At 33.8% G+C, this 26,805-nt stretch overlaps 4 protein-coding genes across 6 annotated transcripts; 2 read left to right on the top strand and 2 right to left on the bottom strand.

Annotated features, from left to right (window-relative positions):
* Positions 1 to 1,727: 1,727 nt before the first annotated feature.
* On the bottom strand, positions 1,728 to 6,297 carry LOC110421223 (DTW domain-containing protein). Of its 2 annotated transcripts, XM_021434751.2 has the most exons (9): positions 5,795 to 6,297; positions 5,071 to 5,211; positions 4,875 to 4,967; positions 4,655 to 4,781; positions 4,045 to 4,154; positions 3,334 to 3,414; positions 2,904 to 2,986; positions 2,474 to 2,756; positions 1,728 to 2,203 (listed from the first exon to the last, which is right to left on the bottom strand). In XM_021434751.2, the coding sequence occupies exons 1-8, from the start codon at positions 6,155 to 6,157 to the stop codon at positions 2,537 to 2,539; spliced, it is 1,218 nt and encodes a 405-aa protein (XP_021290426.1). In that variant the 5' UTR covers positions 6,158 to 6,297; the 3' UTR covers positions 1,728 to 2,203; positions 2,474 to 2,536. The 2 variants fall into 2 exon arrangements, with proteins under 2 accessions (XP_021290426.1, XP_021290433.1); XM_021434758.2 differs by lacking the exon at positions 1,728 to 2,203 and having other exon boundaries at positions 2,617 to 2,756; positions 2,904 to 3,000.
* Positions 6,298 to 6,353: 56 nt separating this feature from the next.
* On the top strand, positions 6,354 to 8,496 carry THM1 (thioredoxin M-type 1). The gene is made up of 2 exons (XM_021434770.1): positions 6,354 to 6,727; positions 7,971 to 8,496. Exons 1-2 carry the CDS (start codon positions 6,469 to 6,471, stop codon positions 8,282 to 8,284), a joined length of 573 nt encoding a protein of 190 aa, XP_021290445.1. The 5' UTR covers positions 6,354 to 6,468; the 3' UTR covers positions 8,285 to 8,496.
* Positions 8,497 to 18,034: 9,538 nt separating this feature from the next.
* LOC110424421 (E3 ubiquitin-protein ligase RMA1H1-like) lies at positions 18,035 to 21,114 on the top strand. Of its 2 annotated transcripts, none has more exons than XM_021438980.2 (2): positions 18,035 to 18,314; positions 20,202 to 21,114. In XM_021438980.2, exon 2 carries the CDS (start codon positions 20,215 to 20,217, stop codon positions 20,974 to 20,976), a length of 762 nt encoding a protein of 253 aa, XP_021294655.1. In that variant the 5' UTR covers positions 18,035 to 18,314; positions 20,202 to 20,214; the 3' UTR covers positions 20,977 to 21,114. The 2 variants fall into 2 exon arrangements, with proteins under 2 accessions (XP_021294655.1, XP_021294660.1); XM_021438985.2 differs by lacking the exon at positions 18,035 to 18,314 and adding an exon at positions 18,326 to 19,786.
* Positions 21,115 to 24,251: 3,137 nt separating this feature from the next.
* On the bottom strand, positions 24,252 to 25,042 carry LOC110428190 (pentatricopeptide repeat-containing protein At2g20710, mitochondrial-like). The gene is made up of 2 exons (XM_021443939.1): positions 24,722 to 25,042; positions 24,252 to 24,671 (listed from the first exon to the last, which is right to left on the bottom strand). Exons 1-2 carry the CDS (start codon positions 25,040 to 25,042, stop codon positions 24,252 to 24,254), a joined length of 741 nt encoding a protein of 246 aa, XP_021299614.1.
* Between the last annotated feature and the right edge of the window lie 1,763 nt (positions 25,043 to 26,805).

The following is a 26,805-nucleotide window of genomic DNA, read 5'->3' as shown; positions in this document are numbered from 1 at the left end:
AAAATTTATGCAATATCTTCTGGATTTATTAACCATTTTGTCCAAAAAATTATTCTTCACTTTAGTCCAAGGAATTCCAAAAAAAAAACAATAGAAATTCATGCCGAAACTGTTTTGGGCTTGACCCAATAGCCAGAACTTTTCCTTCTTTTTTATTTCCACCCCGAAACGACGTAGTTTGGAGGAACTAGATAAATCTTTAATTCAAAATCCAAAATCCCTTTTTTTTGGGCCTTTTTTCTCTCTCCATCCCTCACAAACCCAAATTCCAACTGCCAAATCGGTCGCCGATCGTCGATCACCGCTTGCTGACATCTTTTTACCCAAAAGAAAAAAATTATTCTCTCTTCCTTTCAACCTCCTTTTTCATATAATCTATTTAGATCTAGATTTTGCTCAACAAAACACATTTTTTTTCTGAAAAAACTGCAAAACCCAAATCAAACGCAAAAAGACACACACACACACACAAGAAAAACGAAGGCTTCCCCTTTTTATGATTTTTGCTGACTAATTCTTGAATATTATTATGTGTTGATAGTGTTGTTTAAAAGGGATTTTTATGCCCATTAATTTGACGATTCATAGCTTATTTTTTGTATAAATTTAAAATTTTCGACATTAATCTGATCCTACGTCTTTTCCTTTTTTTTTGTTGTATTTTTTTCATTTTTCTTTTTTACAATTTTCTGTATTTTTTTAATTTTCAATATTTTTATTTTTTCTATTTTATCTTCTGGATTTTTTATTTTTCGTTGTATTTTTAAATTTTCTGTATTTTTAATTTGTTTAGTATTTTTCAATTATGCAGGAAAAAAAGAAGAAAAGAAGAAAGAAAAAAAATGAAAATGAAAATAAAAATAAAAAGTCTTAATTGCAAATAAATATATGTAACAAAATGGATATATATGTTGCAGATGAGTTGAGTGTTGAATATATAAATATAAATTTTTTACCATCTATTAAATATATCTTTTGAATCAGAAATATGAGTTTATAATTTATAAATTTATTTAAATTTTATTTTTAAAATATAAGAACACACGAGATTAGATTTAAGTTTCAACTTGAGACAATATACACATATTTTTAAATAAAAAAACATAATTTAGAATAAAGAAAAAACATTATTAAGCGTAAACATTTACTCAATGAATTTTTTTTAATTGATAAAAAATATTGAGCTCTTTTAGGGAAAAAAAAGAAAAAGAGGAATATGGAAGAAAAGAGTAATATATTTATTACTAAAAGGAGGAGAATGTAAGATGAAAATTTGAATTTCTTTTATTATTCTTTTTTGCTTTCTCATGTTTTATTTTCACTTCTTTATATTTCTTTTTTTTTAAAAAAATAATTTAGAAAAACTTAAAAAAATATAAAATAGTAAAGTTTGATGCACAAATTTGTATATTTTAAAATTAAAAATAGAACATATGTTTTGAGCTTTTCATGGATTTTTTTTTGTCAAAAACATAAACCCCTTTTTTTGTTATTTTCTTTGGTTTCCTCCCTTTTTTTATTTCTTTTACCCTTTTTCCTAAATATTTTCAAACAAATACTTTCAAAAAAACGTTATGATTCAAGATTATTTTTGGAAAAAATGTTTACAAGCATACCTGTTTGATCTAGATGTTTGAAATTTTTATATGATTTTATATTTTTTATAAAAGAAACAAAGGGAAAAGGAGGAAGAAAAAAATTAATGAAAAAAGTATGCAACCTTTTATCTTCATAATTTTTCTCTTCTTTATTTATTCTTAAATAATGTGTAACAAAATCATCAAATATACAAAAATTTCAAGTTATATTTTTAAAATAACAAAATAAAGATATGTTCATGCATGCAAAAAAAATAAAACTATTAAAAAAATAAATTACAATAATAAATTTCTAACTCTATTCAATAAAATTTAGCTCCGCAACAGCACACCATGATGAACTAGTTTCTTTCAAAACTAATTGATGGTTTACTTAAAGCATCTTCTCAACTCGAACTCCTTTGCTCAGTCAATGTATGTCATTTTGCCATCAATAGTGAAGCCGGTAACAAATCATAAGATCATTTTCCACAAGGCACCGCTATATCAAAATTTCAAAAGACAATGTGAAGAGCTTAGCAGTCAAATATGGCTCTGCTTGTCGCTTGATTGTTGACGTCATCTGTTAGTAGTTATTGTTGCAATTGCTACCAAACATAGAAAACCTATAAAAGAGAACAATTGATGATAATGTTCAAGAATAGTTTATTTGAGGAGAGAACCTGATTATGAAAAGGACAAGAGATAGAAACTGAAGCAATTAGTATCAACAAAAGTTAACCATCTAATGAAAAAAATAAAAAGATAGGTCAAAGAGAAACTGGATTTGTTTGTTCCTAGCATCTATCTCATGTATCTTAATGCTGGGACTCCACTTTCTTGAAGACCAGTCAATCATGGAAAAATTTGCAGAAACCAACATAAAGAATCCATACCTAAATAAATGGAGTAACCTTGCTCCCGCTCACCAGCACCTACATCACTAAATCTCTTAGCTGTTAACAAATGTCCCTAGAGTGTCTTATTTTACGAGTGATGGACCTGCCCATCCGAAGGCGTCGAGCCGTCAGTGCTTCCAGCAGAACAACTAAAGCATCTTCCACTGCTTCAGCCTGTTTATCCAATCCATAGGAGCTACACTCTGGAAGAAGCTGCAGCTCAGCAAGAACACCAATAGCTGCCGCTGCTGTACAAGTACGGTCCCATGATGGTTGAGGTCTGCCCTCAAAACAACATAGATGGTTATTATATATTTCAACTGAAGCAAAGGGATTTAAGAATCAAACTAAGAAGCGGTTGCATATGAAATCGGAAAGAGGAAGAGAGTATCACAGACAGAACCATGGAAAGCAATTTACACCTTACCGAAGTTTATGCATTAGAGATGCACCCGCAGCAAGAGATATGCAAGGCAGGTCCTCCTCACCCCAGAGGAACTTTGCTTGCTCCTACAATAACATTTCTATGAAATTCTCAAATAGAAGTCAAGGAAATTTTTTTTTAAATATACGGTTTACGTCATAATTAGCAATGGCAGAACTATACATAATTTTGATTACAAGGCAGGCTGCATATAAGCAGAGGCAATTCTACCCACTTTCTACAGAACTTCCAGCCCCATGTATTAAAAGTTTAGCACCATAGGTTAATCATGAAGGTAAATTTCTGAGGAATCTGAGTAGAGATCGCATCAATGTAGACATTTCTTGTTAAAAAAAATTATAGTATAACCCATAACTCAGAACACAATGTTTTGACAAAATCAAAGGTAAAAGGAAATGCTTTACCAAATTACCTTTAAACGCCTGAACATTGCCGCAGAATTGCTCCATGTACCATCAATCAGAACAAAATTCAGAGCTCTATCTCTATTTGTCTGTGCAACAAATTGACAAGAAAATATCAAAAGACAATTATATGGTTGAAATAATTCAAAAGAAGAGGTAACAGATAACAAGCAAATATATTGAATTGTACCTGAGATGTGTTAACTCAAGAGCTGTGTGCACTTGGCTACCATTATTAATTTTTTTTTTAATTTAATATGTTTCAATCATTTGCAAAATACAATAGCAGTAAGTTTCGAATATTACTCTTGTCATAGTCATTTACCCCAACAATACCAGATGTCTTCCTCTAAACGCTTCACCACAAGTGCAGTGATTTCACGAAGAAAAGTAACATCGGACAAAGCATATTGACAGGAAAGGATTTAAACAATGAACCAAACACAAACACTGCAATTAAAAATGTATTTGAAAATATTAATATATAACATTTCAATTGGAATAAAAATATTTATAAAATCTGAAAAAACATACACAAAGAAGAAGGTTCTGTGCAAATTTTAACATGTGATGAAATATGACCTTTATATCACATTAATGAAATCTCCACTCTATCAAAATCAACACACTACTTCTCAAATATCTTGAAGTAAAACAGAAAGCAAGCACATTGTACAAAGGGTGATTTAGCATGTACTATCATGTTAAGAGGGCAGTACCAATGAATGTGTACATTCCAGATCTACTGAAGATTGACAGCTAAAGGCATCCTGAACTGTCTTTGGTACTATATTCTGGTTAGGATAAAGGCACCAAACCTTGCCTTTTCCTGAAATTGCAAAGAACATGATCAAAACTCAGTAGGTAGACCTTTCTTAAATTCCAAAATATTAAATTACATAAAACTTAGAAGGCAGAGCACCTATAGCTTAATATGTTGCAAGACGAGGTAACAGCTCACATGTAATAACGGGGCAAACCCTAATAGTTAGTGTTTTGACACAGTTTGCTATTTATCCTAGATTCATAATCACAAAAGAACATAATAAAAAAGGTAAACCCAAAATATGTCTCCGTCAGTCAGAAAGTGCAGATGATAGCTTTTTTTTTTATCTTTGCCGAAGTAAAAGATGATTACATCATAAAGAAAAGAATTAGATAAGTAAGTAGCAAGAAGAAATAAGATTTTCACTATGTGACACTTCTTATGGACCAAAAGTAATCGCACCAGTTCTAAAATGAGCTTAAGAACTCAACCACACAGTTCCGTGAATAATGTAACCATCAATACTGCATACTTTCCCATTTTTAAAGAAGGCTAAAAGAAACCTGCATCCTTAAATGCATTCCACATGATTTCCTCATCTTCAGAAATTCCATAAAGACACAAAGTTGCAGCTTGAACACCAAATACTTGCCATAACAACTTCCCAGTGTTGTTTTGCCGTAGAAAATCCTAAAAAGGGAAGATCACAGATTTGATGTTATAAAAAAAATATACTATTGATCAGGGGCACCAATATATCAAATGGTAAAAGGAAATTCTAACCTTTGGGTGCATATACAACCAGAACTTTACGCCACGCCATAGTGAGCAAGGCCTGACTTTTGAACACATACAATCTTCCATAGGAAGCCAACACTGACAATTGATAAAATTTGTTATCAAATTATGAAAAGATACAAAATTACTTCTAAGGGTTGTTCTTCTCCTCTACAACATATCTCTGAAAAGCACCACATACCTTCTGGCAGAGGTAGCCCCGGCTTCCAAGCAACCGGCATGCTATTTGTCGAGCAGAAAAGAACTGGAACTTTTTGTCTGAGTCTCCCAAAGACTGATATTTAGCTCTGTGCTTCTTATCCTCCTGAATTTTAAAATCTCCCTAACATTTACCGCAACAGACTAAAATAAGAAAATGCAATAACGGAAAGAAATGATGATAACAACAAGTACGTAGCACTGCAGAAACTACAGGAAACAGATAGTTGGGAAAGTGATAAACCATGAGAAAATCATGACTACTCTGTTTGAGTATATGTACCTAAGTCTAAGTGAAATTAAAAGTTCAGAACATTGGCTTAGACCCATTTGCATCGCCATTGAACAAGAGTAACAGGCAAATATGAAGGTTCTTCGAATGCAATATTTTCTGTGATCCAAATAGATGATAAGGCAAGGTAGAAAAGAGGGTCTTATCTTTTCAAATAACAAAATATCCGGCGCAGCCACAAGGCTATATCTCTTAAACATTCTTCTATCAGTACATACTGGTATTTCTCCCAATTCAGACATAAAAAATGAAATAGCAAAGGGACAAACATTTTCCTTTCAGATATCCAAGAAAGAAATTCAAAAGTAAATACTATAGTAATATATAAATATATATATATAGAGAGAGAGAGAGAGAGTATTACTACTAATGCCAAAAAAATAAAGGGAGTGAAAAAAGTTGAATGGTGGTGAACCTGAAATTTGCCACCATTACCACCAAAAACCATGTGGGCATCAATATTATTCTCCAAGAGCTTCAAATCATGAATAACCTCGTTTACCATTGCCGGAACTGGAGATACACAGCCCCAACCTTGCCACTCCTCCAATGTGACGCTGCCACCGCAAGCAGTATCATTTACTTGAGCTTCTCTTGGAGAAGAACGAGATGCAGAGTTCATGATTGAGCTGTGAAGGCTTCTGGGTCGAAATTCTATGTGGGTTTTGGCTGAGAATTTGAGAGATGGGGAGAATTCCAATGTGAATGTCAAGACCCTATTGCTGTTCAGCATGGTTTTTTGCTGGGTTTTCCCAGGGTTTTTCACTTCTTTCCCCATTTTCGATTTTTCTATTTTTTAATCTTAGTCCTTCATTAGGCCGAAAGCGATTTCAAACGACCCGAACTAAACTGGTTTTGGCCCAATACTAAACACAAGAAAAGAGTTTAGCAAGAGTGGAGTTGTGGGCTGTGGGCCCCTGGGAATTTCAAACTGTATGAGATATATTAAATATTCAAATGCTCAATAGTTACAAGGTTTTTTTTTTTTTCAATTAAATTTCAAGTAAACTTCTTGTGAAGAAAAACCTTGAAATTTAATGAATTAAATATTTTTCATATGCTAACACAATCTCTATCTCACTCTCTTCAATGGCGTCAGTAGCAACGTCGATGGCCGCCCTCTCTTCCCCTTCTTCTTCACGCTTTGGAACCTCCGTCTCTGGGCCGGCAATGATGACTTTATCGCCGCTGGTTTCTCTTTCTAATCGCCGAGGTTTGCCGGAATGTAAAGGGTTGAAGATCCAATCTTATTCGAGGCTTTCTTTCGCGTCGTACAATTCGAGATATCCTGGGGTTTCCAAGCGCCGAGCCGCCGTTGTTTGCGAAGCTCGAGATACTGCTGTTGATAGTAAGCTCTGTTCTCTCACTCTCTTGGGAACATAGAAAAATTTTAGTTGAAAGTGTAACTAATTGTATCGTGGTTTCTGGAATTAAGGTTGAAGTAGTTTTGATACGCAAGAATTCAGGGGAAATATGTTAAATTTGGAGGTAGGAGTTGACAGTAGCATTGTATTGACGCGATGTGTGTTTACATGGTTTAGGCCTTTGGGAATGTCATTCAAGTTCTCTAACCGATTTTCCTGATAGCTAAATTCGATGTTTAGTTTATAACATGTATTTATGAGCCTAAGGGAGAAATAAACGTGGTCGATATGCTTACCACTTGGAACCGCATAAATAATGGCCTTATTCATGTCAGTAGAAGATATTACCTAGTTGTTGTGATTGTTTCTTTTCTAGTGAGGAAGAGATTGATGCAATTTCTACTTGCTATTTGACATGAAATTGGAAGCTGAAAATGATTTCTTTTGGTAGGGGCAGGGTGGGGAATTGAAATTGAAAGTTAATTATCAAGGTCTAACAATTTGGCTGAAAATGATCTCTTTATATTGAGAAAGAAATGTTTTGACAATAGAGGAATGCAAGATATCATTGCCTTCAGTTTTGTTGCAATGCTTACTGTTGTGGTTGATTCTATGCATGGCTTAGGAGCAATTCTATTGGCATTCATCAGCATATAATTGGAGTTAAGTAAGGCCCTTAAAGATTAGGGAACAACAAGATTTGTGCAAAATAATGAACTCATTAATCATTTCTCTCTGTATAAACCTTTTCTTGTTGTTCGTCGCCCATCTATGTAAAGAGGGATTTAATCCTCCATCAAACTAAAAACTAATAGGAATTGTTGCTGAAAGATCATACAAAATTAATTTTAATGTAAATTTGTTGTCGGATTAATCTATATGTGAGCATTAAGTATTCATCTTTGAAAACTTATTGAAATATTTTATGATTTTACTGGGACTTGCAATCAAAAGGTGAATATTCTGAGCAAATCAGTACTGCTGTTATGGAAATTGCATGATATTTTAAGTTTGGTAGCCTATTTTAAATTCAGCTTGAAAAATGAGAATTCTATGCTGTTTAAAGAAGAAAGTGTCAGTTATTCGATAAAACCCATGTCATCTAGTTCTGAAGTAGTGATCCTTAAAACTGGCAAGTGTTACAACTAAGTAACTGCTTGATTCAAATATGTAGTCTCTCCATGAAACAATATAATTCGGTTGTTCCTTTGCTTGTAACATTGGCAGTTCCAGCTGTGACTGATAGAACATGGCAATCACTTGTACTCAAGGCTGATGGGCCTGTACTAGTTGAGTTCTGGGCTCCTTGGTGTGGGCCATGCCGCATGATCCATCCTGTAATAGGTGAACTAGCACAGCAATATGCTGGAAAACTCAAGTGCTTTAAATTGAATACTGATGATAGTCCTTCAATTGCTACACAATATGGAATCAGAAGCATCCCAACAATCATGTTCTTTGTCAACGGTGAGAAGAAAGATGCAGTTATTGGTGCTGTACCCAAAACTACACTATCTGCAAGCATAGAGAAATTCTTGTAGATGGAGAATGACAAATGTCAAAGTGCCCAATGTTCATCACCCTTTAGTTGCTTAGATGCTTTCGTTTTCTCCATGTATTGTTGAAAATTTCCCTACTTTTATATAAAATGTGGAAGCTTCGACTCATGTTTCCTTTTAACATATGTAACGTTTACATTTCAACTACAGCATTAATGTTTTCTTTGGTGAAAATTTGCCAGATATGATTGGTTGTTGGAACAGATTTGGCGTCTTTTTCAACGTGTGGCTTGAAAGTTGGGAGTCCAAACAGTGGATCCTCTAAGGAACTGCAAATTTTGTCAAAAACTTGCTTTAAATTTTGACTGGATCCTCACGTAATAAGTAAAAAATTGCCCCACCAGTTCATGCCCTGAGGCAAGGACGACGGTAACTCTGTTTGACTTATGAACTGCATGACCAAAGAATGGGGCGATAGGATAGGAAAGTGGCATACCATTTTAATTAAAGCCAAAAACTCCTCCCTTATTGCTGAGTGCTAACTGGACACAAATCCAATCCGCTCGTTGTTTTTGTCGCTTAACTTTGCTTAGATGATATCGGTGAGAAAACAGTACACTGTATTATATTTTAACTGTTCAACAGGTGGGCGATAGGTACGGCGAAGAGGCATTTGGCGGTGAGTCATCTCTTTCCTGGAAACCGGCTTCACCGACCTGGGTGTCGTCACCTATTTCCCTATTCACAACTTTATAGACTAGATTCTAGCTTTCTATTTCATAGCATTATTCACATTCACTTAAATTATTGTCATATTATCGATTATTTTTAGTCGCTTTGTTCAAGTCATTATCACATTTGTGATGTTACGCAAATTATATCAGTAGCCACTCATCTTGCTTTCTAACTACCTAGAGGCCAAAACTTTGTACACTAATAGCGGAGTCTGTGAGATGAGGTAGGGCTCTCGCTTCAGTTGTGACCAACCATTTATTTGTGGGATGCCCAAAAACTAAATCCTAGTCGATTCAATTATTAAGGATTAGGCATGGATAATGCCTGCTCACCCTTTTTGTCTCAGTAGTTTGGGGATCCACATCCAAACAAGTGCATTTCATTTACCATAATTTGAGAGAATGAAAATCATATAATATAATTGTTAATACATTTTTTTTATTTTAAAAAAGAGAGATTTAAACATTACTCTTTTAATAGAAAATTATAAACTAATCACTTAATTAAATACTGGGATGCATTAACGTCCTATGGTTAAATTCTAAACAAAATTATATAATTCAGTAACAGTGGTGATGTTTGTAGTTCTGATATTGCGATAGCCAAGATTTATCATCTAGCCAAGAGTAAGACAAACCATTGCACATAACGTATACCAAATTGCTTCTTTCATGTGTAGCAGATTAAATGGGATGACCTTAAGGTTTATTTTTGGTGTGAGACATGTACAAGTCGACCTCACGATTAGACTAAATAAAAGGGATATATAAGCTAAGGTTTTAATTTTGTGTGAGCCGTGGACTGACCTCATAGATAGAATAAAAAGGACAAGCTAAGGTTAAGGTTTATTTTTGCGTGAGACATGGACCGACCTGGTTAGACTCATGACATGTAAAGCATTTATTATTGGCAACTATGAATTGCCTAAAACAATATACGTCATAAAACACATTAAATGCTCATGTGGTGGTAACTTGTCACTATCAACGTGTTCATAGTTTAATTTTGAAATTTTTTAACTTGTTGTGTAGATAAGTAAATAGATTTTTTTATTTTAGATTGAAGCAAAGGAATTTAAATAATTACATTAGAAAGTTCCTAAAATAATTTATTGCAATTGCTTAATTAATTCATAGCGTAGATGCAACAGAAGCTTCTTATTGTAAGTGTACAAGTCCTTGGCTTTGGGGTTCACTAACCTTTCGTCAAAGCATGAAAAAAGCAGAGGCTGCCAAGTGCCAAATTACCAATCCAACGCAATAACAATTTTCATGGGGAAAAGCTTCCAGATTGCCTAAAGTCTTGGGCTATGTCGCCAGCGCATGGGCCGCTATTGCTCTTTTCCACATTCCAGAATTTCAATCCCAACACGGAAATCAAGAAAAGGACATTTTCCCTTCTAGAACTCCATTTAAATAAAATAAAGATAAAATCTCGCTTCTAGAAAAACAATACATAATCGAACTTCGCCTCCTCCTTTTTGAGCCATTTGTCTATCTAGAGAGAGTCAAGCTTATTGCAGATTTCATAAAATCATATTTGACTTGTGGCTCAAATTTTATGCAAGCATGAAAATGATAGGCTTAATTTGAGTCAGTTTGGGCTTGTGGCTTTGAATTTTGATAGCGAACAGTTATAATAGATAATGTAATTTATTTAAAAGTAGAATTAATATATATTAGCTTATATGTAAACTCAAGAGCTTTCGAGCTCTTTATCAAATTTATGAACCGTTTTTACAACCTTAATGAGCTCTTGTAATTTATGTTCAACTTCACTTATTGAACAAACGAATACTGGAATGATCAAATCTTAAGTGATGAAGATAAGTTCAATTAACCCAGTTCATGAGTTTAATTAAGAAGATAGTTAGCAATTAATTTGACTAATTCACCCGACTTAGGTATAACACATGGTAGTTAAATATATTAGCGGATATGGTCTACTAAATATCAACATGTAAGCTTAAGGCAAAAGCTATATATTAATATATCATGCTAAACAACATAATTCCATAGAAAGACAATGGGGAACATAACTTTAGTTTTGTTTTAATACCTCATTTTCTCATATTATTATTTTGAATGTGAAATATATAAAATTTATTATCAGACGGGACCCAAACTAAGTTGTTCATTGGGGTTGATAAGTTATTTAAATTCTATGATTATGAGAATAATTAATATACTTTCTTGTTTATAGTATGAAAACATTGTTTGATACTCTTTGATAAGAAAGCACATAGAGTTTACATATTTTTTAACTTTGTTTTAAATTTGTCTAAGTTTGATTGATGAATGATAAAGTTATGTCTCTAATCATGGAAAAGAATAATATATGTATGAAGAGAGAGAGAGAGAGGAGAATATTGATAGATCGATCTATTCATTTCATTGTTGATTAGGATCTCAAGACTTCCCACTTTTTATCAAACTAATGGAAATCACACAAAGAAAATCATGCCACGTGTCTAAGAAATATTCCAATAGATCATGGGAATTGGATAAGTCTTAGATCCTTGGCCAATAATCTTTATTGAATGTCCAAATCCAGTTGCACAGTTGAAAAAAATAGCACATTACAAAAGGATAAAAGTAGAAAGCAATAAATATATTGACTCTCAATTATATAAAGCTTGACTTGATAATAAAATGGATCAATGCGAGTGGCATAGATCGATGAAATCTGAAAGTCTTGTAATCGATAAAAAACCATTTAAGGAGTTGTTAGGGCACTAAGTTCACGGTGTTTTTACTCTAATGTCATATGAAAATAACTTAGAAATGTCTAATCCTAAACTACTCTTTTTTTTAATCTTTCTAGTGGAACTCAATCGATGGTGAATGGTCCACCCCAATGGGCGAATGTCAGATATTGGGTTCTTGTGGTGCGTGCTTCGCTGCCTCGTCGAGCGCTATGCTGCGCTGGTCACCGCCCCCATCAGCCACTGACACCTCTGACCGCACTTTCTCTTTTGAAAGACACAACCTTAAAGATCTCAATCTTTGGGCCGCCTTTGACGGTTTGTCGGGGAACGGGAGGTTGAGGCCCTTGGTTTGGCAACGGTTCGTTACTGTATCTGTGGGTTATCCTCTCTATGTGTTCTAAATCTTAGGGCCATTTCTGTCATACCGTTGTTGCCAGTGTTGCGGATTAACAAAACTTTTGGCGTTTGCATCAACGAAATGTGTTTATTCCTCAAGTCTGGCCGGAAGGACCAGCAGCATGGGAAACGAACCAATTGGCTGAAGATTTCAGATAAACAAAGAATACTCAATCTGGTTTAATATATATGATTTAAAATCCTCCTTGAGGGTTAAATTATGACATTTGGCAAACTTAACATTTTTATATATTAAAAAAATAAAAACTAAACTTATTTTAATGTATATACCGTCATACACGCTCACATATTCATATAAATACTATAAAACTATAATATTATATATATATATTGGCGTGTGTTGGTAAAAAGATGGTTGCATCTCCGCTGATGCGAAAAGGAACAGACAGGAACAGACTTGAGGCTTACCGATTGCCTACCAACAGATATAACTTAGGCTACCCACCTTCTAGGTTGATTGCCTCTTAACACAATTCTTTTCGGAATCAAATTAACATTACAATAAAATAAACAGAACATCATGCGATTACAAACAAGTATTATGAAAAATAGTCGTGAATTATAAAACTAGAGAGAAATGAAAAAAAAAATGTATATTAATATTAATATTACTTGTTAATTAATTGATTGGTAAATTTGGTGTCCTTCAACATAAGGTAGTTACTAAAAGTAACGTTTATCACGAAATCAAATTAATTTTATGGTGTTGATTTTTAAGCATTTTGAAATCTACATGTGTTGGGTTCCTCCCACGGGAGTTATATTTAAAAAAAAAAAAACGTTTAGGTATAAGGACAAAAAAAGGAAAAAGAAGAAATACAATGAATTACTTTTCTTAGATAAAATTTTATATAGAGCCAAAATTCTGGTGGATTTGATTCGATTACCAAAACAAAGACGTTACGTTTGTGTGCAGACTAATAGCGGGTTTTGCACCTAAACTTTTCATTTGGCTAGCTGCCATTTTATGTTTTCCTTATGATGCAACGTGTTTTCCGTGACCCTTATTTGGCAATATTCGACTGTAGAATGCAGTCCGAGGGGAGGGGGCTGATCCCTTTTCACTACTAGTATAACGTAAGGATGAGGGATAAATGCCAAATTGAGGTCCTATTTTTGATGTGGTCATTATCTCATATCTAAGCTCATCAATTTGTAGAGTGGACATGATATAAGTTTAAGCAATTGCAAAGTATTTGTCCTTTTCCCCCTAAACCCAGAAAAAAGACAAAAAAAAAAAGAAAAGGAGTGCTTGTTGCTTACCGTGATTCATTAACATTGTACCTAAAAACAGCTTGCTTCAGGACTCCATCTTTTCTTTTCTGTTTTTGTACATTTTTCTCGTTTTTTGGATGAATAACGTGCGCGTAGGAAAGCACTATGAAAATTCTTGATACAAAGTAGAAACTAAAGCTGATGTTGCCTTTTATCTACCGAAGGGCATGTGAGTAATTAACGGGAAAACTGCATGTCTCTTGATTTGCCTTTTCTTGTTTAAGATTCACTCTCATAAACATTATATAATTTGCATATTTTTTCACTATCCCAAATTAATGTTTCGTTTAAACATTCAAAGAAAAATCATTCTTATTTTTTATTATTATTGTCAACTGTAATTATTTCTTTTCAAGTTAAGGGTAATTCCCAAAAAAAAAATTGTAATCAATGAAAGCTAATTCAAAAACTTTGTGCAAAGTTAAAAGCACTATATAAGAGATATATATGAAGTACTACTCCATAAAGAAAGAATTCAAATCATAAGAGATTAATACAAACAAATTTTATACATACTATATTTTTAAAAAAAAACAGTAAATGATAATAAAGAAAGTTAGAGTTTTTTTTTAATATAATTGGAAGAGAAGAGATTCGAACTTTACTTTTTAATTAAGGAGATAATGTACCAATTAATAAGCGAAATGCTCAAGTGCATAATAACAAAATCAGAGTTTGGCATAAAACTATTAAGAGAAATGAAGAGCAAATTAGCAATAAGTAGAAAATTTTGGAGATGGTGCAGTTTCAGGCTTCGTGAATAATTTCTTGTTGGTTACAACTACTTTGAATGTGACGAGAAATGACAATAATAAAATTAACTTATTTGAAACAAAAATAATAATAATAATAAAAACAAAATTTTGATGGTGCATGGGCACCGGATGTGGATGGTTATCTACTTATCTAGGATGAGGAGATCCATCCATTATTTATAATTAGATATAAATTACTACACAGTAATTAATTAGAAGGTTAATTTTTTTTACAAGGCTAATTAATGGAGAATAATCCCAGAAAAAAAGAGAAATTGCCTGGATGAGTCTAAATGAGCAAAAGCCACATAAAGTACATTAATTAGATGTTGATATTTGCCTCTACTTTATATGTATGCTAGTTAATCATCCTCAAACTGTGAACTGATTTATTTATGGCCAAAAAACTGAGTACTACAGGAATCCTATTAATTGCTAATTAATCATATTATTTTAATTACGTATCGATTGTTCATACGTCAAGCCGACAGATTCAATTCCTCTAGAAAATCTGGGTACGCTGATTTTCCTTTTGAGTACTATTACGTGTTTAATTTCAATGTGGTTGAAGAAATCAACCTTCTCTTATCATTTCTTTCCTCTCATGATTCTCTACATTATTTTTCCAAGGACAGGCATTCGGGAGAAATCTAGAAAGCCATAGTTATGGAAAATTCCGAGTCCAATTCTGGCTGATTAATTGGTTCTTATGAAAGTAGAAAAAGGAAATCTTTCGTCTAGAAAATTGAAAAGTAATCATTTCCAGAAGAAAATAGAGGTCCAAATCAAGTGTTCGGCAAAGTTGCCTTAAATATACACGGAGTTTGGTTTGCATTAAGAAGAAAGAAAATTACACCTGTGGTTCTCAATATTAATGCCTACAATTTAAAAAATATCTCAAAGTTAATAAAGAGACGGTCCTTCTGTTGACAAATCTGTCAACCCCTCCGTTAACTTCCAGCTGGCGACACTTGCCAATTCACTGGGCATTTTTTTTTCTATAGCTGTGCTATGTGGTCACAATTTTTGGCCCGCTTATCCTTTATTTATTTTTAAATATTAATTTGTTTTTCTTTTCTGATTCACATACTCAATTTTTTTTTTCTATTATTTGATCTCGTTCTTTCTTGTGCTCTCGTTTTCCAATAAAGCTATGATCAATTTCCAGCATAAAATAATTCTCAAAAATTTTTTCAAGAAAAAAATCTTTGAAAAACAAAACCTTGCATAGAAAAAGAAAAAAAAAAAGTAAAACATGCACCCAAAAGAATAAAGATCTAACAACAAAAAGACCAAATGGATCACATTTTCATTCTAATCATTACCCCATTCAATATCAGAAAATCATAACAATCTCACTCAATATTTTTAAAAATAAATTTAAAAAAGAAATATAAACAAATAAAAAATATACTTTTATTCAAAAATTAAGGCTCAATTTATATAAATAATCGCTTGCAATTTTGATGTTACTGAGGTAGGGTGACTCCCTCAACTGTCACTACCACTGCCTCACCACCGTCACATCATAAAAACTCGTCAAAATTGAACCTTATATTGTAAGCTGACTTTTTAATTGTATTTGAGCATTTATTTCATTGATTGTTGTAGGGACGAACTTAGAAATTTTTCAAAGTGGTGTTAATAACTATCAATTTAACAAATTTTTATTCATTAATCAAAATTAAATAAAAGCATCCACAAATCAAAATTAAATATAAAAATTAAATAATTAAATAATATATTTATAAAATAAATAAAAAAATTCATAATTTTAAGATATTATTTGACATATAATACTATTTTCTATTAATTAGATTTCATTTGGGTCTTAAATTATCAAATTAATCAAAAAAATTTAAACATAAAGTATTTAAAAACTTAATTTGGATTGAAAATTATTAGATGAGTTGTTTTGAGACAGTGAAAAGTGTAATTAAGAATTGAGAAGAAAAGCCTCGTTACAAGTCTCAAAGGTTGGAGTTGAATTTTAAAGGGAAAGTAGTTTAGGTTTTGATTTTTTTAATAAAATTTTAAATTATAATTTTTTTTATCTTGTAGTATTTAAATATAATTATTTGGAGTCTTTCACCTAACTCTTATAAAATTGTAAAAAAATTAATAAGTTCATTAGTATCTTTAATTATATAAAATTTTAAATAAGTAATAGTTGAGTGGTGTCACCTCTACAAGACTAAGTTTGTTTATAGATTAATATATGATCTTTTATTAAAAAGTAAGATTTGAATATTTTTTCTTTTAAATTTAAAGACAAAAACCTGACCTTCTGACTCCTTCCTTAGACTCTTATGCCTTCACCTTTGAAAAATGAAAAAAATAACCTTAACAAACCGGATGAAGGGATGGAGAGGGCGGGGAGACGAAGGTGCTATATGAGCAACTGGCCTCCATGGGGACGAAAAGGAAGTTAAAGCTTGGACCTTGCTACAGTTGAAAACTTGAGATTCATGATGGTAAGAGAGAGGCCATGGATCTAAAGATTGGGGTTTTGGTATTGTTAAGGGAAAGCTAATAGTAGTTTTTGTAGAGATTGGAATGAAAATATATCAAAAATAAAAATATGTTTTCTAGATTTATAGAAAGAATGATTTGAGATATAAATAAATGAAATTTTTGTATTTTATAATTTGAAGTAAGTTTATGTTACTTTTCCTTTTCTCTCCATTTATTTTTTTAATTTTTTATTTTATTAAATAAAATATAGATTTTTAAAATTGAAAATTAAATAAAAAATTTAAAATAAGCAATTTTGGTATTTATCATGCGTCACTGGTTACAAGTTAATATTAGGACTAACGGAAATATGGACAAAAAGTCGCTATAACGTTAAATTTGTAAAAATTAAGAAGAAACTTATTTTATTATAAAGATCAAAATAGCATAGCAACTAAACTTTGAAATTAAGCGTACACTATACTCTTAATAAAATAATTTTTAATTTACTCTTTATTACGGGCCAACTGAATCGAATGATTATCGATGGGTCGGGTCAGAGTTAAAATTAGAATATCAGCTTCCCTCTAGAGACAATGTGGGCCCTCCTTTCCACGTGTATCTCATGCAACTGAAAATAATTATTTTATTTCGTTTTATAATTAAATTAACACGTAATACCATGATTATATCTAAATTTATAATTTATTTTTGTATTATTTTCAATCATAATTTCATACAGAGATATATTCAAATAATTCATATATTGATTAGCAAACTATCTATATAAACTTATTGGTATGATGCTTCATTATAATAAACTTTAAATCATTTTACAAGTGAAAAGTTATTTATAATCATAATATTTTTCATCATAATTTATATATGATAACAATCGATATTTTTTTTGTAAAGCTTGTAGGTATTGCGTAAATTCTGTCCATTTAAAAGAAAAGCATGAAAAATGAAGCCATTTTTGGTAGAAACAAATAGATTAACATCAATGTCCGATTTAAATCGTATAAAAATTTAATTAGGACAAGATTATGAAGATTTGCGATCCTAATCCTGTCGTTATACCATCATCTCCCCAAAGTTAAAAATTAGTTAAACTCACAATCCATATTCAATAATAATTGCTCTTAAAAATGGCTAACACATCTGGTTGAGGTGAAACTATCTGTCAATGTTCCGTCTCTATTATTATGAAAATTAAAAAAAAAAGAAATAAGAGTAAAGTATTTACAAAATAAAAAAAAGCATTTCCCAAAAATAAATAATTAGAAAATGTACAAAGAGCGTAGTGCGGAGGCTGCCACGTAAAAAAGCCGGAATCGTGAAACTGAAAAAGTCACCGTGCGACGATCGCAAAGCTTATTATAATTTTTTTAATGTTTATCTTCTTCGTCTTGTTATTTTATATTAAAGTGTTACAATTTGTCTCTATATATAAAGCAGAGCCGGATAGCTTCCCTGCTCTCCCATCTCTTCTCCTCAAACTCTCTTTCTTTCTTTCATTTCCTTAAAAGCCTTAAAATCTTATTCCTTCTCGACTCAACCTCCTTTATTTGATCCCTTATCTTATTCTTTCTCTATCACTCCTGTTTCTTTATATTTCTCTCTTCTGTTTTGGGTTTTTTTCATTGAAGAGTTTACCAGATTCTCCATTCAGAAGAAAAAAGATCCCCTGTTTATCAAGTTCACGTACAAGAGACTTGTCAACTAGCTGGTATGTTATCCAAACTTTCTATGTCTAAATATTGTTTTTCCTTTTTCTTCTCTGGTTAAGATTATGCTTTGAAGTTTGGATTGAGGATGTTTATATCCCATGAGTCTCTGTTTCAAAGCTCACTGTTTTCAACTTTTTGAAGTTTGTTTCTTTCACTTCCTGTTTTTGGTCATTTTGTTCTTTTGTTATTGGACACTTGTTACGTAATCAAGTTGTGAAGATTTTAATCTTATGTTGAAGCTTGAGGGTGATTTTCTAGTGTCTGAGTTTGTTTGATCAAATTCCATAGCTTTGGAAGGGATTCAGTCTTCAAAAATGTTTCTGCCTAGCTTCTCTGGCCTATTTATTTCTTTCTTCTAGAAGTCGGTAATTTCGAGTCTTTGTGACCTGCAGAAACAGAATATATTTTTGTTTTAATTTTTGGGAGTTAAAGGCTTTGAGAGGTGAGCGGTTTTTGATTTTATGTTTCTTTGAAATCCTCACCTGGTTCAGAAAGTAGCAAAAAGCTGAAGTTGGGTGTTTATCTTTTTCAAATTTCTTATCTTTTCTGTCTTGCCTTGCTGTATCAAGTTGGGTCATATAGAATTTAGAAACTCCTGGATCTAGCTTCATGCTTTAAAGAATTTGCTAAAATTGCTGGTAAATCCTCAGTAGGGGAAAGGTGAAGTCCTTATCATCTCAAGGTTTGATGGAATTCGGTTGCATGTAATAGATAATAATAATATTATTTTCTGCTGACTGCAGATGCGCAGAAACCAAAAGCTTTTCACGATTTGTTTCTGACTTGATTGAATTAACTGGTATTTATTGTATTGCTTTGATCAAATGTTTTTTGGTCTATAGGAAATTTGTTTAGTTGGGAATTAGTACGATTCTGGGAGAACCATAGTAATAATAGTAACTCAAGATCATTCCTTCTTAGATACGCCAAATTTCGCCTCTTCTCCCAGAAAGGGGTCCCGATTGGAGACTTCAAGCCACATAAAGTATTTTCACAACCATATGACATCTGATATGGTTGATGATGTAGAAGATGTAGCGTGTTTTCTGCATTGAGATATCCATTCTGGATTGTGAATTTGATATGAGATGGTTAGTTGTGGTGCTTTTGAAGAAATAAATGTTTGTTTTAGGTGGTTAATAGTAATAATAATAATAATAACATTTGGGTTAGGTGCCCCACCATTGGAAGATAAGTATTCATGTAGTTAGGGGTGGTTGAGCACATAAAGTTTCTGATGGTAGCTTTTGTCGAATTTGGTTTCACCATTTTTGAATAGGCGGTAGACCAGATCTTACCAACCAACAGCTGCGGTTCTGTCTTTCTGAATATACAAGAGAAGTCAATACCATTTGCTGCCCTTAATGGGTCTTTGAGTTCAGAGGAGAGGGAAGAGTTGAAGATGATATAGTTTAACGACTTTTCCCTTGTTTTTTCATTCTGTGACGGCCATGGAAACTTGGGAATTATGGTTCGTTGAACTTTCAAGTTTCAACCACTGAATAATGGAGGTTTTAGCAATTTTCCAAAATATATAGGGTTTCTAAGTTTCCTCAAACCTATATGAAGACATCTGAAGAGGCTACACTTGACTAAATTTTTGCTTGAAGATGAAGCAATGGAACTTGTGTTAATTAACCACTAACTTGGGCAGTTGGGATGGGATCTGTCTTTGTTTTGTTGTTAATCCCTTCAGAAGTGTTTTTGCAAGATAAATCTCCTTTCCAGTCAAGTAGATTAACACTTGCTGAAAAGAATCATTGGTATCTAGAATGCTAGTCCATGTTAAAGATCTTTGAGTAAACTGATCATTAGATATATAATACTTCAGTTGCAATGAAGATGTTCATGATTCTAATCTGGTATCTTTTGCATATATATTACAGATTTTGGCAGCAGATGGCCATTGACCAGTACTTTGAAGAAGCTGTTGCTCATAACCATTTAAGCGAAGAAGGTAATACTTCCTTGCAAAAGTGGAAGAGTTCTCCACGTCAAGTCACAGATTCTGGTGATAATCCCTCGGGTGGTTTTGACTGCAACATCTGCCTAGACTCTGTGCAGGATCCGGTGGTCACGCTATGTGGTCACCTATATTGTTGGCCCTGCATTTACAAATGGCTTCATTTTCAGACCGCTTCCACTGAAAACCAAGAGCAGAAACAGCAGCAATGTCCTGTATGCAAAGCTGAAGTCTCACATACCTCACTGGTGCCGCTTTATGGCAGGGGCCTGACAACTAAGGCATCAAGAGGCAAGACTCCCCAACTTGGTTTAGTCATACCAAAGAGGCCTCTTGCTCCTACTCCTAATACTACCAATAGTTCGCAGTTTGCACAGCAATTACATCACCGCGGCTATTCATACCAACCACAAATGTACTACCCTCAACATGGCAGTTATCAAGCTTCACCGCTTCTTAGTCCTGGTGGCATGACCATCAATGTACTGGATCCAGTGACCCGAATGCTTGGTGGAATGGTGTACACGAGGGTATTTGGGAACTCGATTACAAATTTATATACTTATCCAAATTCATACAATCTTACTGGGAGCACTAGTCCTAGGATCAGAAGGCATGTAATGCAAGCCGATAAGTCACTCAGCAGAATAAGTTTTTTCCTCTTCTGTTGCATAATACTCTGTCTTCTTTTGTTCTGATTTGTATTTCTCCGCTTCATTCCCATTTTATGCTTGTATAGAAGACAAAAGTTATTCAAATTCAGCCGGATGTACTAGTACCTCATGAGATGTTGCATCTCCTGTGCTGCGAAATAGAATATATGTAATTATGAGTTCTGTGCACCTCTTGTTCTGATATGGTGTGATTTCTGTTTCTAGCTTTAAAATCAATCATCTCGTTGGATAGCATATTCAACGAATATGTATCTTGTACGGTGTGGCCAACCAAACTTCATTCAGAGCTTAAAATTGCCTATGGAATGTTTCGATGACCTTATGTATAGATGGGCGATCAATGAAACATACATTATGCTCCTGCCTTGGATTTTAACAGTAATCAAGACCACATTACATTCAAAGATCCTAGTTGTCACATTGAAGAAATACGTATCTACTGAAAGGATTCAGGTTTGGAATTGCTAATTAAATTTGATGAGGTTACTTTACTAACACTCATTAGTGTGATGTAGTTTCTTCAATAGGATTGGCACGTCGCTGTTGGGGGCCCAGGATTTTGACTATTGGGGTGGCCAAATTCCAGGAGGGGTCTCCTGTCCCTTTGAGTTATGCAAATAAAAATCTATAGTGGTGGGATTTGGTAGCGGCTGCTATGGGCCACTTGCGGAGAAGCTTCCAAAAACCTTGAGCTTGTTTTTAATTCAATCCTCCTATCGGCCATCGCTGTTAATTTTTGACTCCTCCAGCTAAGATATGGAAAGGGGCCAAAATAGCTCGCTGCCCCCCATACCACGCCTTCCAAGTCCAAAGAGGTCACGGTCTCCTTTAATACGTTGCCGCCTACTGCATCTTTCCTCTCCCCTAACCTTCCTTCAACCATGTTTACTGCCAATGAAATCACTGTCAAATTTTGTTGAATGCTAATTTGGCAATCTACTTCGTTGAGAGGTGAGAAGGATTTGTTAACTTTCAAATAAAAATTTTACAAAGACCCTACACTTGAGCTATTTAAGCTTGTTTTCTCACAAGCTTAGCGTCCTCGTAATCCTAAATCAAAATGTTCTTTATATCATATTCCAATTTGATTTCTTCCGTAAAATTGCACTACACTGTGTGCAAAACAGAGTAAATCAATGTAAATTGTCTACGTGTAAGTAATATAAGAAGATTTATTTGAAATTATTCATCTTGCTTCTTTTTTTTTTTCAGATTTATTACTTACAGAAAATATAATAAAAGATAAGTTTTAGTTTTTAGTTAGAATGAAATATAAGCTTTAATTGTAAAATTTAAATATGTCCTTTTCAATTCAAGATGATAAATAATCCACTAGACTAAAACTTCACTGACAAAGTGGTCCATTATCTCATATGCTTATCCGCTATCATGGCATACCAGCTTGGTTTAAAAATTTCCTGTGCCTGCCCACAACATGTTATCATATTATAGGTAATATATGTGGAATAATATTAAAAAAAAAAAAGCTTATCCCGTGATGGATCTTATCAAATTTCTTTGTTGGTAAATGTTCTTGAGCCAGTTGATAGAGAGAGAGAGACATTACTTGTTTCCCCAATCATCATAATGGAGATGATCTGACATGATTTATTGATGGAAGTGGCATCTCCCACTCAGGTGGGTTGGTGGCCTCTCATTTTCTACAGCGGCTACTTAATTTTGTAATAGTGCCAATCGGCCAAGCAAGGGCGGGATGATCCTTTGCCTGCATTTTGTTTGATCGCCAAACAGGGAAAGAGAATGGATCAAACTGGGAGGGAGAGTACCCATTTTCTGATACGTGACAAAGAAGGATTCCCATTTAAGATATCATCACCACAAGGAAACGTGAAGCGGATCACAATAGAAGCATAATGGTTGTACATAATTCATACTGATACAGTACATCGTGAGATCTTATCTCCTCAGCTGAGTGAAATACAGTAACTACTCCATCATACCTAAAAAAATATCTTCATGGTAGTGGTGCACTAATTTGAAATATATTTAGCTTCTTGTTGATTGAGAATTTGTTGGCATTTAAGCCATCTTTTTTCCTCCTCGTCAGTTTCCACCTTGTGGAGCGTGGACATGGAGATCATGTTAACTAACCACTATAGTATAGATCAAGCAAACATATTTGAGTTTGAGCATTACTGCTAAATAGGTTCAGAAAATCAGAATGAACAATTTGGCAGAGCTAAGACACTTCACCAAACCTGTTTGTAATCAGTAAGTTGATCGCCTTTTGGCTATAAAAAAGACATAGGTAGATTGGGTTTCGGTAAGTCTGGATGTACAGTTTACTCGAGTCATGCCCATTGCCAAACCAAATTTTTATCAGGATGGGTCTGCATTACTTTGATAAAACCACATTCATCTAACCGTGCAGTTAATCAATGTTCCATTTTAATCTAAATTTATGATTCTTTGGTCAGAACTCAGTAGCAAGGGCTCAAAATATAGTCAGAACAAATTTTAAAATTTTTCTTCATTTGATGCTGAGTGTCAGGACACAAAATTGAAACCAAAATCATAAAGGGTCATGCTATGTAGGTCCTCGATTTCATTGAGCTGATTTCAGTAAATCCATAAGACAAGCATTGCAGTCCTATGGGCTACAAAAAACCAGAGTAGAATGAGAATGTAAACCTTTTATAACAGCTAAAATCACCAACCCCTTAAAAAGGTTGAGCTTTATAAGAGAATCTTGAGCAGTTGCTCTTTTTATAATTGTTCAGAACAGGTTCTTCTTATGATAGCTTTCATGCCAACAGGAGTCTCCAAATCTCAACGTTGAAAACTCCTCACGGCATTCCAGTTTATCATTAATAAAAACTCATCTTTCAAAAAAAAAAAAAATGCTGAAATGGCCTGGATGGCTGTGATTACCCTTCTGAGCAAGAATACAATTATGCTCTCTACAGCAACAATCCGTCCCAACCTGCCCAAAAGGACCACCAAAACATGGGCTCTGTGTGCATCTCCTAAGAAAGAAGCATACACTTAGCACTTATTAGATGAAAGACAGAGAGATTGATGATTGCATAGATGGAATATGGTTCTGTGATTAAATAGATGCTTGTTTCCAACTGCTAGAAGTGTTTCAGTGACGACAATTTATTTCTAAACAAGGGTTGGCACCTTCTAAAATTGGTCAATACCTCCATGAAGTCAACACTCATTAGACATCCTGTTGGGGGGAAAAAATGTTAGCGTGATTGTGCTAAAATTGCTATTTCTGACAAACTAGACATACTAAAATTTCAGTCACTTGAACAGAAACTCAACAAATTTTTTCATAAAAAAAGACGGCCCCAATGGGGCAATAAACTTGGTACACTTTCAAGGATCTTATGTGTTTCTTTGTCAGCATCAAAACCATCCATTTTCATCTGATCAACAATCTCAGAAACTGTCTTGATGCGACACCTCAGCAAACTATGATACATATCCCTTGTCAAAGGCCCTGAGTTCTTCAATAAACATACCATCTCCTCCATTCCTCTTCCATCTCCTTGCTCTTCCAAGTACTCCAGACGGGCTGCAAATACCATGGAACTTGGCCTCCACCCTCTTCTTCCAACGGACATTGCCTTCTTCAACATCTTAACTGCCTTGGGCATCTGATTATGCTCCATAAACCCCATAGCTAAAACATTCCATGTACTGGCATATGGTGTTCTTCCTCTCTCAGCGCTGTTTACAACTGAATCAGCCTGTTCAAGGAGGCCTTATTGCAATAAGCAACCAGAAGCCTATTTAATACCCGTAAATCATAAATGGTGCACTGTAACTCCCACTCCCCAAATATCTTCTCAGCTCCATCAAGATCATCCAGCTGCGCTAGAGCAGTAATCATGTGGCAACATGATGTATCCACTAGTACATATGATGGCTTGTATGCGTTCCGAACTCTGTAAAGTTCATTTTTATTGTTAGTTTTTGCATAAAGATTGAGAAGAAACTCAAATGCTAGTTTCCTTCTTTGAAGGGGCATCACACTCTCATCTTCCTTAGCATCAGCAAAGCTTTCTCCATCATCCCAACATTCAGATACCCACTTGCTGCAATTGAATATTCTTTCCATTCAACCAATAAATTTGAATTGTCTTCAATCTAATTCAAGATCCTTTCCATCTCAGATATGTCAGATGCTGCAACAGCAGCAACCATTCTGTTTCTCATCGTGTACTTATCTTGTGAAACTCCATTCCTTTCCATTTCTTGCACCAATATGTAAATCTTGTCATATTTTCCAGTCACTGAGTGCAGGTTCATCAACACATAGTAGGAAAAGATATGTTGCCATTCCCATCTCTCATTTTCTCCATAACATATTCCGCCTTCTCTACAGATTTCTCTAGCACGTTGCAATCGAGAAGAGCACCATATATGTTATATTTTTTTAGATTATTTGAAACATTATGAAAGAAAATCTCTGCATGCTATATTCCACGAACCCTGTGGATTAAGTCCAGCATAACTGCAATGTCAGCCGGTGATAACATAAAGTACTGGTGATCAGTCATCCACTGAGATATCTGAATGGCATGATCATGAAAAAATAAAACTATCCTCTAATCAGTGTAATATAGCAACAATAGGTTGAAATTTTACCTATGACAAATACTACGGTTCATCAATTTGCAATTACCGTCACCAAGTGAAACATTAAAATTAAAGTAAGAAGAGGGTTGCATATGCATCCACCGATGGTGGATGGAACTGTAGTCCCTCCCTCCACATATGACACAACATATCCTGTCTGAATAGTATAGAAGACTTAAAGTAAGTCCTTGTGCTGCATAGGCGGCTAAAATATAGATAGGTTACAGATGAAAGAGATGAAGAATAAAGGAAGAAGAAAGAGAGGGATGGCTAATTTTGAAGAGTTTTTCTTGTATGTTCTTTACATCAGGATTACAAGGTTTATATACGCAAAATAGGAGAGGTGCTGCTGTAAAATCTTCCAACGGTCACAATAATTATGGAAACAAAATCAAAGATTTCAACATCACGTTGATTTTTTTCTTTTTTATAATTGGGAGACCAGGGATTCGAACTTGCTTTTTAGGCAGAAGAATTATGCACTAACCAATAAGTCAAATGTTCGAGTGCAATAGTTGATTGCTTCTGATTTGTTGCCAACGTTCTTGTATTGAGTTTCCTGCTCAGATTTTGCACATTTGCTATCTTCTATCTTTGATTCACATTTGCTGTTCTTTGTCTTTGATTCAATGCTATTGTGCAAGTCTTCGCAAGGTTGTGTTATTTCCATACTCCCCCCCAAACTGGTTAAGGGAGGCTTCCATAGACCAAGTTTGATTTGTAAGTTTTCAAATGTAGATCTAGACAAAGGTTTTGTAAAAATGCCAGCTATCAGGGCAATTGATGGAACAAACTTTGTGACAAGGGATCCCAAAGTTATTTTTTTTTTAACAGAATGATCGTCGATTTCAATATGTTTGTTTCTAGCATGGAAAATAGGATTGACAGTCATTTGAAGAGCAAAAAGGTTCTTAACAAGAGAGCTAGTTGCAATTTATATAAGCCAAGGTCTTGGAGAATGTAAGATATCCATGTAAGTTCAACAGCTATGGAGGCTAATGTCCTGTATTTTGCCTCTACACTTGATCTGGCTATAGTTGATTGTTTCTTTGTGCTTTAAGAGATGCAACTACCACCAAGGAATGTACAATATCTTGTTGTAGATCGTCTTGTTAGTGGACAATCTACCCAATCTGCATCAGAATAAGCAGACAACAAAAATGAATCCGTTGAGAATAATCTAACACCATATGTAATTGTTTCTTTAACATATCTGAGTATTCTTTTCACAAGTTGAAAATG

The sequence above is a fragment of the Theobroma umbraticum genome, unplaced genomic scaffold, assembly GCF_002168275.2.
Source record: "Theobroma umbraticum cultivar Fairchild unplaced genomic scaffold, ASM216827v3 scaffold_30.0, whole genome shotgun sequence".
Lineage (NCBI taxonomy): Eukaryota > Viridiplantae > Streptophyta > Magnoliopsida > Malvales > Malvaceae > Theobroma > Theobroma umbraticum.
The sequence above is the reverse complement of the archived record's forward strand: the minus strand, read 5'-3'. Positions and strand labels throughout refer to the sequence as shown.